General features: G+C 40.3%; 3 gene segments (V, D, J or C); all 3 read right to left on the reverse strand.

Annotated features, from left to right (window-relative positions):
• Positions 1–1,138: 1,138 nt before the first annotated feature.
• Positions 1,139–2,352, reverse strand: LOC129620773 (T cell receptor alpha variable 26-1-like). The segment is given in 2 exon segments: positions 1,139–1,530; positions 2,313–2,352. Coding segments are annotated over 2 exon segments (432 nt in total).
• Positions 2,353–9,158: 6,806 nt separating this feature from the next.
• Positions 9,159–10,741, reverse strand: LOC129620774 (T cell receptor delta variable 1-like). The segment is given in 3 exon segments: positions 9,159–9,239; positions 10,190–10,473; positions 10,693–10,741. Coding segments are annotated over 3 exon segments (414 nt in total).
• Positions 10,742–14,496: 3,755 nt separating this feature from the next.
• On the reverse strand, positions 14,497–15,109 carry LOC129620775 (T cell receptor delta variable 1-like). The segment is given in 2 exon segments: positions 14,497–14,843; positions 15,061–15,109. Coding segments are annotated over 2 exon segments (396 nt in total).

Genomic DNA, 15,109 nt, shown 5'->3' on the forward strand with positions numbered 1-15,109 from the left:
TAAAAGACACTGATTTTAAAGCTAAAAAGAAATAAATTTTTGATAGATTTGACAGTGTAAGAAAGGTAGTGTGTTAGAATAAAACATACAAGTAAATATGAAAGTCAAAATATCATGTAAGATGTCAAAATAATTCTAGCAAACAAAAATAAAGCTAAGTTAATGGAAAAAATGGTCAAAAGATAGGAACAAGCATATGAACAAGGTTGAATGACAGAGTGCCAATATACAGAGAAAAAGTTGCTCGAAAGCACTAGGATCAGTAAGATGTCTATAGATAAAGTACATTTGGATTGTTAAAATGAAAAAGGCTGGTAATTCTCAATTTTTAGAGGGTGCAAAATACACCTTCTCACTCCCTGTTGGTTGAAGTATAATTGTTTATACCATTTGAATGGAAAGTTGTCAGTTTATAAAAAAAAAAAAATTAAATGCACCTTGTTTTGGAAATAGCCATTCCAGTTTAGAAATTTCATTACAATAGACATGTCCTCATATATACAAAAGTCAATCTACAAAGTTGTATAAAGACAACACTCTTTAGGATAGCACACTAATAGAAACAAATACTTATTAAGGTAAACATAATTAATAATAGAACGTTTCAGAGTACTACACAAGCATTATAAAGAATGAATTGGACCACTTCCCAGGTGGCACAGTGGTAAAGAATCCTCCTACAATGCAGGAGACAAAGGAGACCAGGTTTGATCCCTGGATCAGGAAGATCTTCTGGAGAAGGAAATGGCAACCCACTCCACTATTCTTCCCTGGAAAATCCCAAGGACAGAGGGGCCTGGCAGGCTACAGTTCTTGAGGTCTCAAAGAGTCGGACATGAAAGAAAACTTTGGAACAGGAGAATTATTTGTATTCTTTTCACTTTTAGGTTGAGACTAACACACTGGAACCAACATTTTATTGACATGAGAAAGAACCATGAAAAATTGCTAATGCTTCTCACTTTATTTGTATATTGCAATTGGAATTCTTCGTATTCCCATAATTCCCAAAATTCTTCTCAGCCACATCAAACAATGATGCACTTCTTCCTTGTCCTTTTCTTCTTTTCTTTATCCATCTTCTTCCCTTTTCCTTCCCTTCATTTTACTCATTTCTTACTACTCTCTGACTCTCCTTCTAGATGACTCTAGATTTGCTCTCGTGACTGCTCCCCCACTGTGTCCCCCCTTCCTCCCACAAGAGAGATACTGCACAGGTGCAGCCCCATCTGTCCCAGTGTGCCTCTCTTAGGATGCAGTAGTACACAGCGGTGTCTCTCAGGGTGACCTGGGGCAGGACCAAGGTGCTGGACTCTCTGTCTGAAGCTATGGTCAGAGAGGCCATGCTGCTGTTCACTGTGCCTTGTAAGCCACGAATGACATACTGTGGACTCTGATTGGGATTTTGCCTATACCAATGTATATACTCATTTCCACCAATGGTAGAGTGGTTACAAGGGAGGTTTATGTTTTCTCCTTCAGCACAGTCCATGGAGCTGGGCTGGGTGGTCTTAGCATCAATCACAGTCCCTGGGGGGTTAAGAAATCAAATTAGCTCCAGAGCACAAATAAGCATAATTCTATGAATCAAGTGCATAAACCTCTAATAACTGTCTGGCCCTAACCCCTACTCCTGTGTTTCTATGTATGTCCTGGAAAAATATTATTGGTGTTCAATATTGGACTGCAAGAAGATCAAACCAGTTATCAAACCAGTTATCCAAAAGGAAATGAACCCTAAATATTCATTGGAAGGACTGATGCTGAAACTGGAGCTCCAATAATTTGTACACCTGATGAGAAGAGCTGACTCATTGAAAAATACCCTGATGCTGGGAAAAACTGAAGACAAAAGGAGAAGGGGGCATTAGAGGATGAGGTGGTTAAACAGTGTCACCATCTCAATGGACATTAATTTGAGCATATTCCAGGAGTTAATAGAGGACTGAGGAGCCTGGCACACTGCTGTCCATTTGGTCATAAAAGTTGGATACAACTTAGTGACTGAAAAACAAAATTATGGAGACCAAAGATACGTGGCAAGAATCAGCGATCCATAGGCTTTGTTCCATGGGTCCTTGGCTCAATAAATCCAGAGATTTCCTACAACCTTCTTACTGCTAAGGACTCTTCTGGAATCATAGCCAAGGTTTAATATGTCATGTAGAAGTTTGTGTCCCTAGCAAATCCATGATTGGTTCTCAATTCCATCACTATAATGCTGAATAAAGCATAGGGAAAGGAGTAGAGAGCAAATAACTCTTTGTGGTCCTTTGCCCTCAAGTCATCCCTTGTAGACACAGAACACTTACCCAAGGTCAGAAACACTGTTACTCCAGTCACCAGCCTCATACTTCAGGGACAAACCAGGATCGTGGGCTCAGAGTTCAGGCTTGGATCTGAGAACAGAGGCAACAGCTGTTAGTAAAGACTTAACAACCAGTGCAGATATCGCTGTGTTGTTGCTAGGACCTTCTCAGCCAATGATCAAGCAATCCCTTATCTAGGTCGTCCTCCCCTGTTTTAGTCATGTCCCCAAAAGATGGTGAAACATCCCCAGCTCACAGTGAAATCATCTCTGAAGTTTAATGTCTGCCTCTGGAAAAGGAATACCAATCACAATGATGTGTCTATGCACAACCATTGGTCTTTCATTTGTTTCTTAAGAAATTAGCTGATGCTCCATGAAGCTTGCAGAGCATAATATTTAATCCCAGAAAAATGTACTGAGCTATGTATAGTAAGATAATGAAAATTTCCATCCACATTCCAGAAAATGTATGGAAGATTCAAAAGTAGGCAGTGATGTGCTCTGGGAGATGGAAAAATTAATAACATTGAGACTAAAAGCTACACACCCTGGAGCTTGGAGCTCATGTAAGTGTTCTTGGAATCATGCATCTATCACCTAGGTAGACATTTTTCATGCATCTGTTCTTAATATACTAACTGATTGACATAGATAGAGTTCACCTCATCCTCTTTGAACAGTGGTCCATAATCCTCATCTTCCCTATGCCGATGCTTGTGGGTGTTGTATAGCAAGGATGCTAAGGCAAAGGAATGGACAGAAAGAAAGGAAAAGTAGGTGGGGGTGGGGTGGATGTGGGTGTGAGTGGTATAAAAAGTCGGAGGAGGGAAAAAAAAAAAGCGTATAAGGAATAGAAAAGTGAAGGGATAACAGAGCAGGGAAATGGGAAAGCAGTGTTTAGGGAGGTACATGGAAAGGGCTTAGGCTATTTGGCTAAGATCCCCTGAATCCTTGACCACACACATTGAACAAGGGATAAAAAGCTCAAGTAGTCTAAAGAAGATGAAAGCATGTCGTTTTTCCTTTTTTTGGCACATCAATGGAAAACACATTTCCCTCCCTTTCTCCTAGAAAGCAACACTGTTTTCGGATGAATCAGCCCCCTCTTGTGACTGAATAGAAGAACTGCAGAGCTAAACCCACACCAAAAGTCAGCAAGCATACCTGTGGCGGATTCATTTTGATGTTTGGCAAAACTAATACAATTATGTAAAGTTTAAAAATAAAATAAAATTTAAAAAAAAAGCGCTCCTCAGATTTGAAGGTAAATGGGCTTCCCAAGTGGCGCAAGTGGTAAAGAACTCACCTGCCAATGCAGGAGACTTATGAGACCCATGTTCAATCCCTGGATCAGGAAGATTCCCCTAGGGAAGGGCTTAGCAACCCACTTCAGTATTCTTGCCTGGAGAATCCACTGGACAGGGGAGCCTGGTGGGCTACAGTCCATGACTCACAGAGTTAGACACGATTGAAGCAACTTACCACACAGTACACACATCTTACTTGTAATACCTCTGTACTCATCTGTATTTTCTTGGTCCTAAATACTCCATAGAAGGTTTTAATTATCTTTGACTGCTTTCAGCTCAGTTCAGTTCAGTTGCTCAGTCGTGTCCAACTCTTTGCGACCCCATGAACCGCAGCACACCAGGCCTCTGCAGTCATATGATTCTCATTTGTTGATCTCTTTTTCATTTGTCTCTAACCTTCCTATATTTAAAATTTACTTCAAAGCCCATGTAATTCAATATTTATAAGAGTTTGATACATAGTAGGCACTCAAGAATTACATGGTTTCTGAGTGAGCTGATGAATCATTATTCATGAATTTGATGAGAAATTACATTAAACAACTGTTTAAATTACTCTGAAAACAATCTTCCAACGTTATGGGATGCAAGCCAAATAAAAGACTCCGATAGTATAAACAGAGGGTTATTATTGTGAACAATGAACAAGAGGCTATAAACAATAAATCCAAGTCTAGCATGGAGGAAAATTGTACTGAAGACATAGGAGTAATGTTACACTAATCATGCTTTGTTCATTTAACAAATTTTCATAAATACTCGGTGGAAGCATTGTTGTTGTTCAGTCTCTAAGTCATGTCTGACTCTTTGCAACCCCATGAACCGCAGCACACCACAGTTTCTTGTCCTCCTCTATCTCCAAGAGTTTGTTCCAGCCCATGTCCATTGTGTGGATGCTGCCATCCAATCACCTCCTTCTCCTCCTGCCCTCAATCTTTCCCAGCATCAGGGTCTTTTCCAATGAGTCAGCTCTTTACATCAGGTGGCCAAAGTATTGGAACTTCAGCTTCAGCATCAGTCTTTCTGATGAATATTCTAGGTTGATTTCCTTAAGGTTTGACTGGTTTGATCTCTTCACTGTCCAAGAAACTCACAAAGGTCTTCTGTAGCACCACAATTAGAAAGCCTCAATTCTTCAGCACTCAGCCTTCTTTAGGGTCCAACTCTCACATCCATACATGACTACTGGAAAACCATAGCGTCAACTCTGTGGACTGCTGGGAGCCGGCATATTGCATATTGAGTGAGGATCTGTAATAGCTCAACTGGAATTCTATCACTGCCGGGAGCCAGCGTGAGGCACTCCGCCCATGACAAAGGTCATGAGGAAGGAGGCTCGGCATACGCAAAGGCGGGATCGAGCCTCAGGAGTCCCCATGGAAATTCTCGAGCATCTACCCCCAAAACCAGAGTCTGCCTACTTTCTGCTTTGTGCTTTCACCTACACCTCTGACTTTACGGGGGGCTGTCTCCCACTACCTCTCTCTGGAAAGAGAGTTAGCTTACAGCTCCAGTTAATAATTCCTGGATGTGACAGTGTTTCAACCTACAAACTCCTTTGGAAATCCTCTAGCCTGCCTGAATGGGTTTTTCCGGCCACATGTGATTGTTCAGAGCCTCCTAACTGTGAGAGGCAGGAGATGTTCTAAACTGCCTAAACACAGATTCCTTTGAGTAGTTAAAAGATTGATTAGAAAATGTATTGGTGAAGGGTTTTTCACTTGTTGGGCCAATGTTTGCTGCTAAGTCTCCATACTCCTTACCTACTGTGTCCTTGGCAGTGTATTGATTGATATAATGGGTGTATAGAAATGTAAAATGCAGCTTTGTCCAATGCTTTTTTGGAGGCTGGTGCCTGACTTTGGAATAATCACCTTTAGAGAAAAATAAGTTTCTTAAAATGTTAACAGGCCTCCGGGCCAGAAGATGATGTCAATCACCTGAACTTTTGCATATGATAAGTTTGAAAGCCTGGCTTAGATTAGAACCAGGAACTGCTGTCCTTGCATGACTCCACCCCTTCCCCCATTATCCTCTATGCATACCTTAAGGTATAAAAACTACTTTGGAAAATAAAGTGCGGGCCTTGTTCACTGAAACTTGGTCTCCCCATGTCACTCTCTCTCCCAAATTCCAGCTGAGTGTCCATCTGGAGCGCGGATGTCTTCTGCGGCCATTTATTTGCCTGGGCTTCTAAGACCCACTCGAGAAGGTGTCTAAGGTGGGGCACCTTCCGCTATTCGAGAGGGCGCCTGCGGCCTCCGTGGTCAGAGCTAACCTGGTGTCACGGGTTATATTGATTTTCCGCGTAAACCAAGCCACTCAGCTTCTTTTCTCCACTGAATTTTCCTACTGAGCTATCCTTATTTCAGCCGCTTTTCTCCACTGAATTTCCTCACTGAGCTATCCTTATTCTATTACTCTTTGTATCCTTAATTAAAGTGTAATTAAGCAGTTATTCCCTGACCCTCGCCTAGCCGTCTCTCCTTCGAATACCCTGGATCAGCCGGGGCTGGTCCCCGGCAGTGGACCTTTGTTGGCAAAGTGATGTCTCTGCTTTTTACTATGCTGTCTAGGTTTGTCATAGCTTTCCTTCCAAGGAGCAAGTGTCTTTTAATATCATGGATGCAGTCATCTTCTGCAGTGATTTTTGAGCCCAAGAAAATAAAATCTATCACTGCTTTCACTTTTTCCCCATCTATTTGCATTAAGTGTTGGGACCCCAGATGCCATGATCTTAGTTTTTTGAATGTTGAGTTTGTCACTGTCCTTCACTCTCATCAAGAGGCTCTTTAGTTACTCTTCTCTTTCTGCCGTTAGAGTGGTATCATCTGCATATGTGATGTTGTTGGTATTTCTCCTGGAAATCTTGATTCCAGCTTGTGATTCATCCAACCCAGCATTTCACATGATGTACTCTGCATATAATTTAAATAAGCAGGGTGATAGTATACAGCCTTGATGTATTCCTTTCCCAATTTTGAATCAGTTTGTTGTTCCATGTCTGGTTCTAATTGTTGCTTCTTGACCTGCATACAGGTTTCTCAGGAGGCAGGTAAGGTGGTCTGGTATTCCTATCTATTTATGAATTTTCTGGTTTGTTTTGATCCACACAGTCAAAGGCTTTAGCATAGTCAACAAAGCAAATGTTTTTTCTGGAATTCCCTTGCTTTTTCCATGATCCAGTGAACGGTCTAGTGGTTTTCCCTACTTTCTTCAGCTTAAGCCTGAATTTTGCAATAATGAGCTCATGATCTCAGCCACAGTCAGCTCCAGATCTTGTTTTTTCTGACTGTGTAGAGTTTCTCCATCTTTGACTGCAAAGAATATAATCATTTTGATTTCTGTATTAACTCTCTGGTGATATTCATGTGTAGGGTGGGCTCTTGTGTTGTTGGAAGAGGGTGTTTTCTATGACCAGTGCGTTTTCTTGGCAAAACTTTATTAGCCCTTTCCTGCTTCATTTTGTACTCCAAGGCCAAACTTGCCTGTTACTCCAGGTATCTCTTGACTTCCTATGTTTGCATTCCAATCCCTTATGATGAAAAGGACATCTCTTTTTTTGGTGGTATTTCTAGAAGGTCTTGTAGATCTTCATAGAACTGTTCTTCATAGATCCCTTTAGTTTCCAGTTTAAACCTATCATGTCACCATCACTGAGATATCCAGTCACCCTGTTCTGGGTCAAGTGCTTCCTCATACCCAAATCTTCTCCAAGGAGCCCTCTAAATAGTACACTCAGGATGACAATAAAAGTTTAAGATGCTTCTCACAGTTAGGAAAGTTATGTCTCATTTCTCAAAGATTAAAAAAATTGGAACAGTAAAATCTATCTCAAAGGATTTTGATATTTAAAGTAGATAATGAATCGGAAATATATCCTACAGTGCCTGACATATAGTAAGGTCAATAAATACCAACTTTCTATATTCTACTAAAACCTCCTTTCTATTAATGCCCAGGCCTGTGACCTGATTTTTCAACTCCATATCAATTCAGTAATGGACGCTTCTAGGACATTTACTTAATCACTTTTTTTTCCTGGAGATAAGCATTATCTTTCCTTATTCTTTTGGTGTGATAGCCAGCTAGCTACACTGATACACTCAGGGTGCTGAAAAGACACAGATGGAACAGGTGAGGTTTGACTTTGATTTCCATAAAAATAGTGAAATCAAGGACACCTTACATGTTTACTAGCTATTGGATATAATATTTCTGAATTCGATCTCCAAGATTTTGCCATTCTTATTAATGACTATTAATAAGTCATTCTTATTAATGACTAAGAAGTGACTATTTTCACTTCTCTTTGATTTATGAGCTTTTAATATATTCTGCATTTGATTCCTTTTTCAGTAATGTGTCTTGCATATCTAGCCTTCCAGACTGACACTGGCTTTCCACTCTCTTTAGCAGTGCTTTTTGATTAAAAAGACAATTTAAAAATATGCTTTCATGCTCATTAGAAGCTTCCTTGAAAGTTTTATTTGTTTGCTTTCTTTAAAAACTTTACAAATGCTTTCCTTTTTGCAATGCTATTACTTGTGATGAGAAGACAAGTATCATTCTTAACGATGTTTCCCAGAATACAACATATCAATTTCCCCTGCCTATTAACACGATTTTTTTACACTAAAATAGACCCTTGAATTTGTCTTCAACACCTTGCAAACTTCTGCCAAAATAACAGTGGTCAACTAACAGAATTCCTTATTCATCTTTACGACTTTCCACATAGCATTGCTCCTGAATAAGGAGCTTGTTTTATAGGAAATACAGTAGAACAGTGAGTAGAGGTTCTTGCTATGCTACGAGGTTATGGAATGGGTAATGGATGAGGTAGTTATAAATGCCAGTTACAATCTTGTGGTCATTTGCAGTAACACAACCTAGAATATTTCTGAACTCATTTTCATTGTATATGAATATATTTATGTATACATTAGCCATTTTTAACTTCCCTCTCCTCTTTGCCTGCCTCTGGTAACAGAAAATGTGCTGCTACGAGTTAATCTTATATCTCATTGTATCTCTGTAGTAAAAATACAGGGTCAATTGGAGACTGTGATTCAGCTAGAAGAGGAAAGAACATCACCCTTAAATAGATAAATGAACTTGGTATTCTCTTTGAAGGAGAGAGCTTGTTTTGGCTGAATAAAGAATAATTGCATCATATTAACAGGAAGCTTAGTTTTCCTGTGGTCCTTATTCAAAGTTGTGGTGTTCAAAGAGGTAATGATGAATGCTTAGTTAACAAGGAGGTAAGTTAACTAGTTAAGCTATTATGGTGGATTTGTACTGTCTGAACTTAATCTATTTCCCAGAATTTGCTTCTCTGTATTGTTCTGGGTTATGGTTGGCCATGAAAGAGATTTGTGTAAGATTTGGGAGGTACTTGTGATGAAGTAGTCATGTTTCTAGGTTCTGCAGGTTGGTTCAGGGCTCCAGAGACTATGGCAACTCATAATGTTGCTGCTGGTCTGATAGTTCAACTTATTGTTGACTCACAACTCCTAGATCTCCCACTAGATTTCTTACTCATGTTCTCTTTGTCTTTGACCAAGTATGCTTGTAGCATGATGGCAAACTTCTGAAGTTCGCCCATTACTGTGAGCCTGAAGGAGGTAAGAGAAAGGCGAGTTTTAGTGTGTCTTGTGGGGTCCATTGTCCTCATGTACATGTCACAGCTTGTCCATGCTTTTTCCAGTTGGTCCACAGTTGGTCCACAGTTGGTCCAGTTGCCACATCCAACTTTCCTTCATAAATGGTACTTTAGTTGACTTACAGTGATCTCAAGCTCAAACCAAATACAAATATAATAGCTTTTATAGACTCTTCCACCAGCTCTAGCCCTGCCTGTGAATAATCCTTATAACTCATATCTTACTCTACATCACTGGTGGGTCTCCTCTGGATATGCCCTGACATGATGTCTAAGAGGAAACGACTGTATGATAAGTCGCTTCAGTCGTGTCTGACTCTTTGCAACCCCATAGACTGTGGCCCACCAACTTCCTCTGTCCAAGGGATTCTCCAGGCAAGAATATTGGAGTGGGTGGCCTTGCCCTCCTCCAGGGGATATTCCCAAACCAGGGATCAAATCTGTGTCTCTAATGTCTCCTGCATTGGCAAGCGAGTTCTTTACCCCTAGTGCCCAGGAAGCCCTAAAAGGAAAGGACTAAGGAAATGATTTTCATGATGATTTCAGATTCTAGACCCAGATTTGTGATGTAAGGATCATTAGGTGAAACTACCACTTTATATTATTGTGGAGCAAGTCTTCAAATTTAGACAACTTTACACATATTTTGTATGGTTGATTTAAAGTCAAAATTTCAAGAGGAGAATGTTATCAGTAGAGAGTTACTCTGGACACCTGTTTCCATATGTCATGGAAGGAAATTTTATTTAGAATTAAATCCTCTGATGCAGACCACAGATGAAGCAACCGCAGGACTACCATTTCTTGTCTAGGATCTAAAGGTGTGTATCTCAGCTGTGGTCCTGCAGCAGAGGGGCTCTGTCTTATTAAACTCTGGGGTTTTTGTTCAGCTTTTCCTATTACCTTGAGCACTGTGAGTTCAAAGAGAACACAGAAGTACTTTGCAGAATCTTCCAGTTGTAAGGTTGAAATCATGAGGCTAGAGGATTTAAGTGATCTCTGAAAATTTATAGAGTAGCGGCCATCCCTTGTAAGGAAAATCATCTCTCCACTGGGAGGTTGCTTATACCAAAAAATGTTGTAACTGCCCCAACTTGTTTCACACCAACAGTTCACAATGACTGCCTCTCCAATCTGAGTGAATATGTCTGGTTGATCTTGAGTAACTTTCTGGGCTACACCAGATCCTGTGGAAAAAAATCAGAAAACAGAGATGAAGCAGTGAATAAAATAGTGTAGGAATTAGCCTCATTTCAGATCACATCCCCAAAAAACAAACTGAAATCCTAAGACTCTTGCTTTTCTCCAGTCCTCCTTTCCTCCCCAAGTCCCTGTGAAGCTCCACGTGCCTGTGGTGCAGTCCTTTCACCCTGAACACGTGCACCCATGTTTGGAAGCATCCCTACCAGAGAAGGTGAAGACCAGGAACACCCAGAGCAGATTGGAGAGCGGCATGAGGCATGGAATCCCCTACACAAACATGCTCAGTTTTGCCTCAAGCTGAGAATTCAGTGTTTTTGTGTGCCTGGCAGTACATATGCATAATCCCTCAGTTCTTGTGTGACTCCTTCAAACAGGAAATGATGTTTGTCATATTCACATGTCATGTGGTCTGTGTACAGATGAGAAAAAACGTCTGGCTCACCACAAACTTTTACTCTGTCTATTTTTCTTTCACTGGCAATTAAGTTAGGCTGATCCTGAAAGGTGGGGGGAGGGTCAAAAAAGCAGGTAGTAATAAAGGTTTGAGCTGAGGCAATTGAGGAACAAACTAGGTTTCATTCACTGATACATATTCAGGACAATTATTTTGCCATCCCATTTAAAATACCATTTGCTTTCTGTTTTTAAACTTTTTATTATAGTCAAAATGTTTGTCTGAGGAAGCCTTACACATAGCTGAGAAAAGAAAGATGAAGAAGAAAAGAAGCAATATACCCATTTGAATGCAGAGTTCCAAAGAAGGGCAAAGAGAAATAAGAAAGCCCTCCTCAGTGATCAATGAAAAGAAATAGAGGAAAACAATAGAATGGGAAAGACTAGAGATCTCTTCAACAAAATTAGAGATACCAAGGGAACATTTCATGCAAAGATGGGCACAATAAAGGACAGAAATATTAACAGAATATTTAACAGAAATATTAACAGAAGCAGAAGATATTAAGAAGAGGTAGAAAGAATACATAGAGGAACTATACAGAAAAGATCTTCATGATGCAGAAAGCCATCATGGTGTGATCACTCACCTAGAGCCAGACATCCTGGAATGCAAAGTCAAGTGGGCCTTAGGAAGCATCACTACAAACAAAACCAGTGGAGGTGATGGAATTCTAGTTGAGCTATTTCAAATCCTAAAAGATGATGCTGGAAAAGTGCTGCACTCAATATGCCAGCAAATTTGGAAAACTCAGCAGTGGCCACAGGACTGGAAAAGGTCAGTTTTCATTCCAATCCCAAAGAAAGGCAATGCTGAAGAATGTTAGAACTATTGCACAATTGCACTCATCTCACATGCTACCAAAGTAATGCTCCAAATTCTCCAATCCAGGTTTCAACAATATGTGAACCATGAATTTTCAGATGTTCAAGCTGGATTTAGAAAAGGCAGAGGAGCCAGAGATCAAATTGCCAACATCAGCTGAAACATCGAAAAAGCAAGAGAGTTCCAGAAAAACATCTACTTCTTCTTTATTGACTATGCCAAAGCCTTTGACTGCATGGATCACAACAAACAAATTCTTAAAGAGATGGGAATACCAGACCATCTTACCTGCTTCTTGAGAAATCTGTATGCAGGTCAAGAAGCAACAGTTAGAACTGGACATGGAACAATAGACTGGTTCCAAATTGGGAAAGGAGTATGTCAAGGCTGTCTATTGTCACCCTGCTTATTTAACTATGCAGAGTACATCATGAGAAATGCTGGACTGGATGAAGCACAAGCTGGAATCAAGATTGCCGGGACAAACATCAGTAACAAGATATGCAGATGACACCAGCCTTATGGCAGAAAGTGAAGAAGAACTAAAGAGCCTCTTGATGAAAGTGAAAGAGGAGAATGAAAAGTTGACTTAAAGCTCAACATTCAGAAAACTAAGATCATGGCATCTGGTCGCATCACTTCATGGCAAATAAATGAGGAAATAGTGGAAACAGTGGCTAACTTTATTTTCTTGGGCTCCAAAATCACTGCAGATGGTGACTTCAGCCATGAAATTAAAAGATACTTGCTTCTTGGAAGAAAAGTTATGACCAACCTAGACAGCTTATTAAAAATTAGAGACGTTACTTTGCCGACAAAGGTCTGTCTAATCAAAGATATGGTTTTTCCAGTAGTCTTGTATGGATGTGAGAGTTGGACTACAAAGAAAACTGAGCACTGAAGAATTGATGCTTTTGTATTTTGGTGTAGGAGAAGACTCTTGAGAGTCCCTTGGACTGCAAGGAGGCCCAAGCAGTCCATCCTAAAGGAAATCAGTCCTGAATATTCATTGGAAGGACTGATGCTGAAGCTGAAACTCCAATACTTTGGCCACCTGATGCGAAGAACTGACTCATTTGAAAAGACCCTGAAGCTGGGAAAGATTGAAGGTGGGAGGAGAAGGGGATTACAGAGATAGATGGACATCTGTCATCCATCCAGAGATGGATGACAGATTGGATGGCATCACTGACTCATGAGTTGGAGTAAGCTCCAGGAATTCATGATGGATAGGGAGGCTTCGTGTTCTGCAGTCCATGGTGTCTCAAAGAGTTGGACACAACTGAGCAACTAAAGTGAACTGAGGGAAACTGTGGGCACAAAATCACTGTTTAAATAAATATGTGCATGTTGAATAACACTATTACTGGACTGTGACACCAGTAAGACAGAACAAAGTCTTATATATTTTAAGCAACTCTACTGAGGTATAAGTGACATTCCTTAAAGTTCATCCATTTTGAAATTCCAGTTTAATAATTTTAATAAATAATCCTTCATCCTCAATTATAGTTATTCTCTATTTCCATGCCTGGCATGGAAATATCATGCCTGGTAGAGGAGCCTAGTGTGCCACAGTCCATGGGATCACAAAGAATCCGACATGGTTTAGTGACTGAACAGCAACAACAACATTAGCAGGAAGCATAGCTTGGCTATGGTCTTTATTCAAAAGCTGTTAAAGAGTACAGGTGGATGCCAAGTTAACAAAAAGGGTACTGTAGTAGCTTTGATCTATCTTAACTAACTGGAAGTATCTTTCCCAGAATGTGCTTCCCATATTGTTCTGGCTTAGGGTTGGCCACAAAAGAAATTTGTGTGACATTTGGAAGGTCGTTGTGATGAAGCGGCCACAGTTTTTATGTTTGGGTTGGTGCAGGGCTCCAGGGACTGTGGTTACTCACAGGTGTTCTTCCTGATCTGATAGCTCATTGTTGACTCACAGCCCCTCCACTTCCTACCAAACCTCCTCCTCATTTTCTGTTTGTCTTGGGCAAAGTATGTATGCAGCATGATGCCAAATGACACCCACTTCTCCTAAGCTCACTCTCTACTGTGAGACTGAAGGAGGTGAGGCATAGACAAGTTTTAGTGTGTCTATGTGGGTTCCATTACCCTCATGGTTCTAGTGTGTCCTTATGAGTCACAGTTTGTTTATGCCTCAGTCTCTCCCTAACTTTGCTCTAGTTGATTAACAGTGAATTCAGTCTCAACACCAGATACAAAGATAACAGCTTCGTATACACTCTTCCACCAGATCTAGCAATTGCCCGAGTTTTAATCTTCATCACTAATTTCTTATTTGATACCATTAGTGATCTGCTTCTCTGATTGTACCTTAAGTAACACAAGTCTAAGAAGAAAGGACTAAGGAAATGATTTTCATGATGATTCCAGATAACTATACCCAGATTTGTGATGTTAGTGTATTTTAGTGAAACTGTCACTTTTAATTAACTTTAGAGTAAGTTTAGACAACTTTACACATGTTCTGTATGATTAATTTAGTCAAAAATTCAAGAGGAAAATGTAAACAGTAGAAAGTTACTCTGGACATAGAAGAAGCTTTAATTTAGAATTAAATTCTCTGATTCAGACCACACGTTAAGCAATCACATGATTACCATTTCTTGTCTGGGGTCTGCAGGTGTGCATTTCAGCTGGAGTCCTGCAGTAGCAGAGCTCTCTTATTAAGCTCTGGGGTTTTTGTACGTCTTTTCCCATTACTTTAAGCACTGTGAACTTCCTTTGTAACTGTTCTTTTACTTGAGAGCTCCCTAAGAGCACAAACGTACTTTGCTGAGTCTTCCAGCTGTAACGCTGAAATGGTGAGGCTGATGGATTTATATGCTTTCTGGAAGTTTACAGAGTAGCGGCCATAACCTGCATTCCCGTGTTCTGAATTTTGATGAATAAGGAGAGTCATCTGTCCCCTGGGAAGCTGCTTGTACCAATAAATGGAGTAGTAGTATGTGAACCAACCTATTCCATACTGACAGTTAAAAATGACTGACTGCCCCACTTGGCTGATTATGTCTGACTGGTCTTGAGTAACTTTTTGGGCCACACAAGATCCTGTGGAAAATGTGAGAAAACAGAGCTGAAATAGTGAACAAAATAATGCAGAAATTAATTTTGGACTGACTCAAATATTTATAACCCAAACTGAAATCCTAAGACACTTGCTTTTCCCCAATCCTCATTTCCTCCCCAAGTCCCTGTGAAGCTCCACGTGCCTGTGTGCAGTCCTTTCACCCTGAACACGCACACACATGTTTGAAAGCATCCCTACCAGAGAAGGCGATGGCCAGGAACCCCCAGAGCAGACTGGAGAGCGACAT

Source organism: Bubalus kerabau, chromosome 10 (assembly GCF_029407905.1).
Source record: "Bubalus kerabau isolate K-KA32 ecotype Philippines breed swamp buffalo chromosome 10, PCC_UOA_SB_1v2, whole genome shotgun sequence".
NCBI lineage: Eukaryota > Metazoa > Chordata > Mammalia > Artiodactyla > Bovidae > Bubalus > Bubalus kerabau.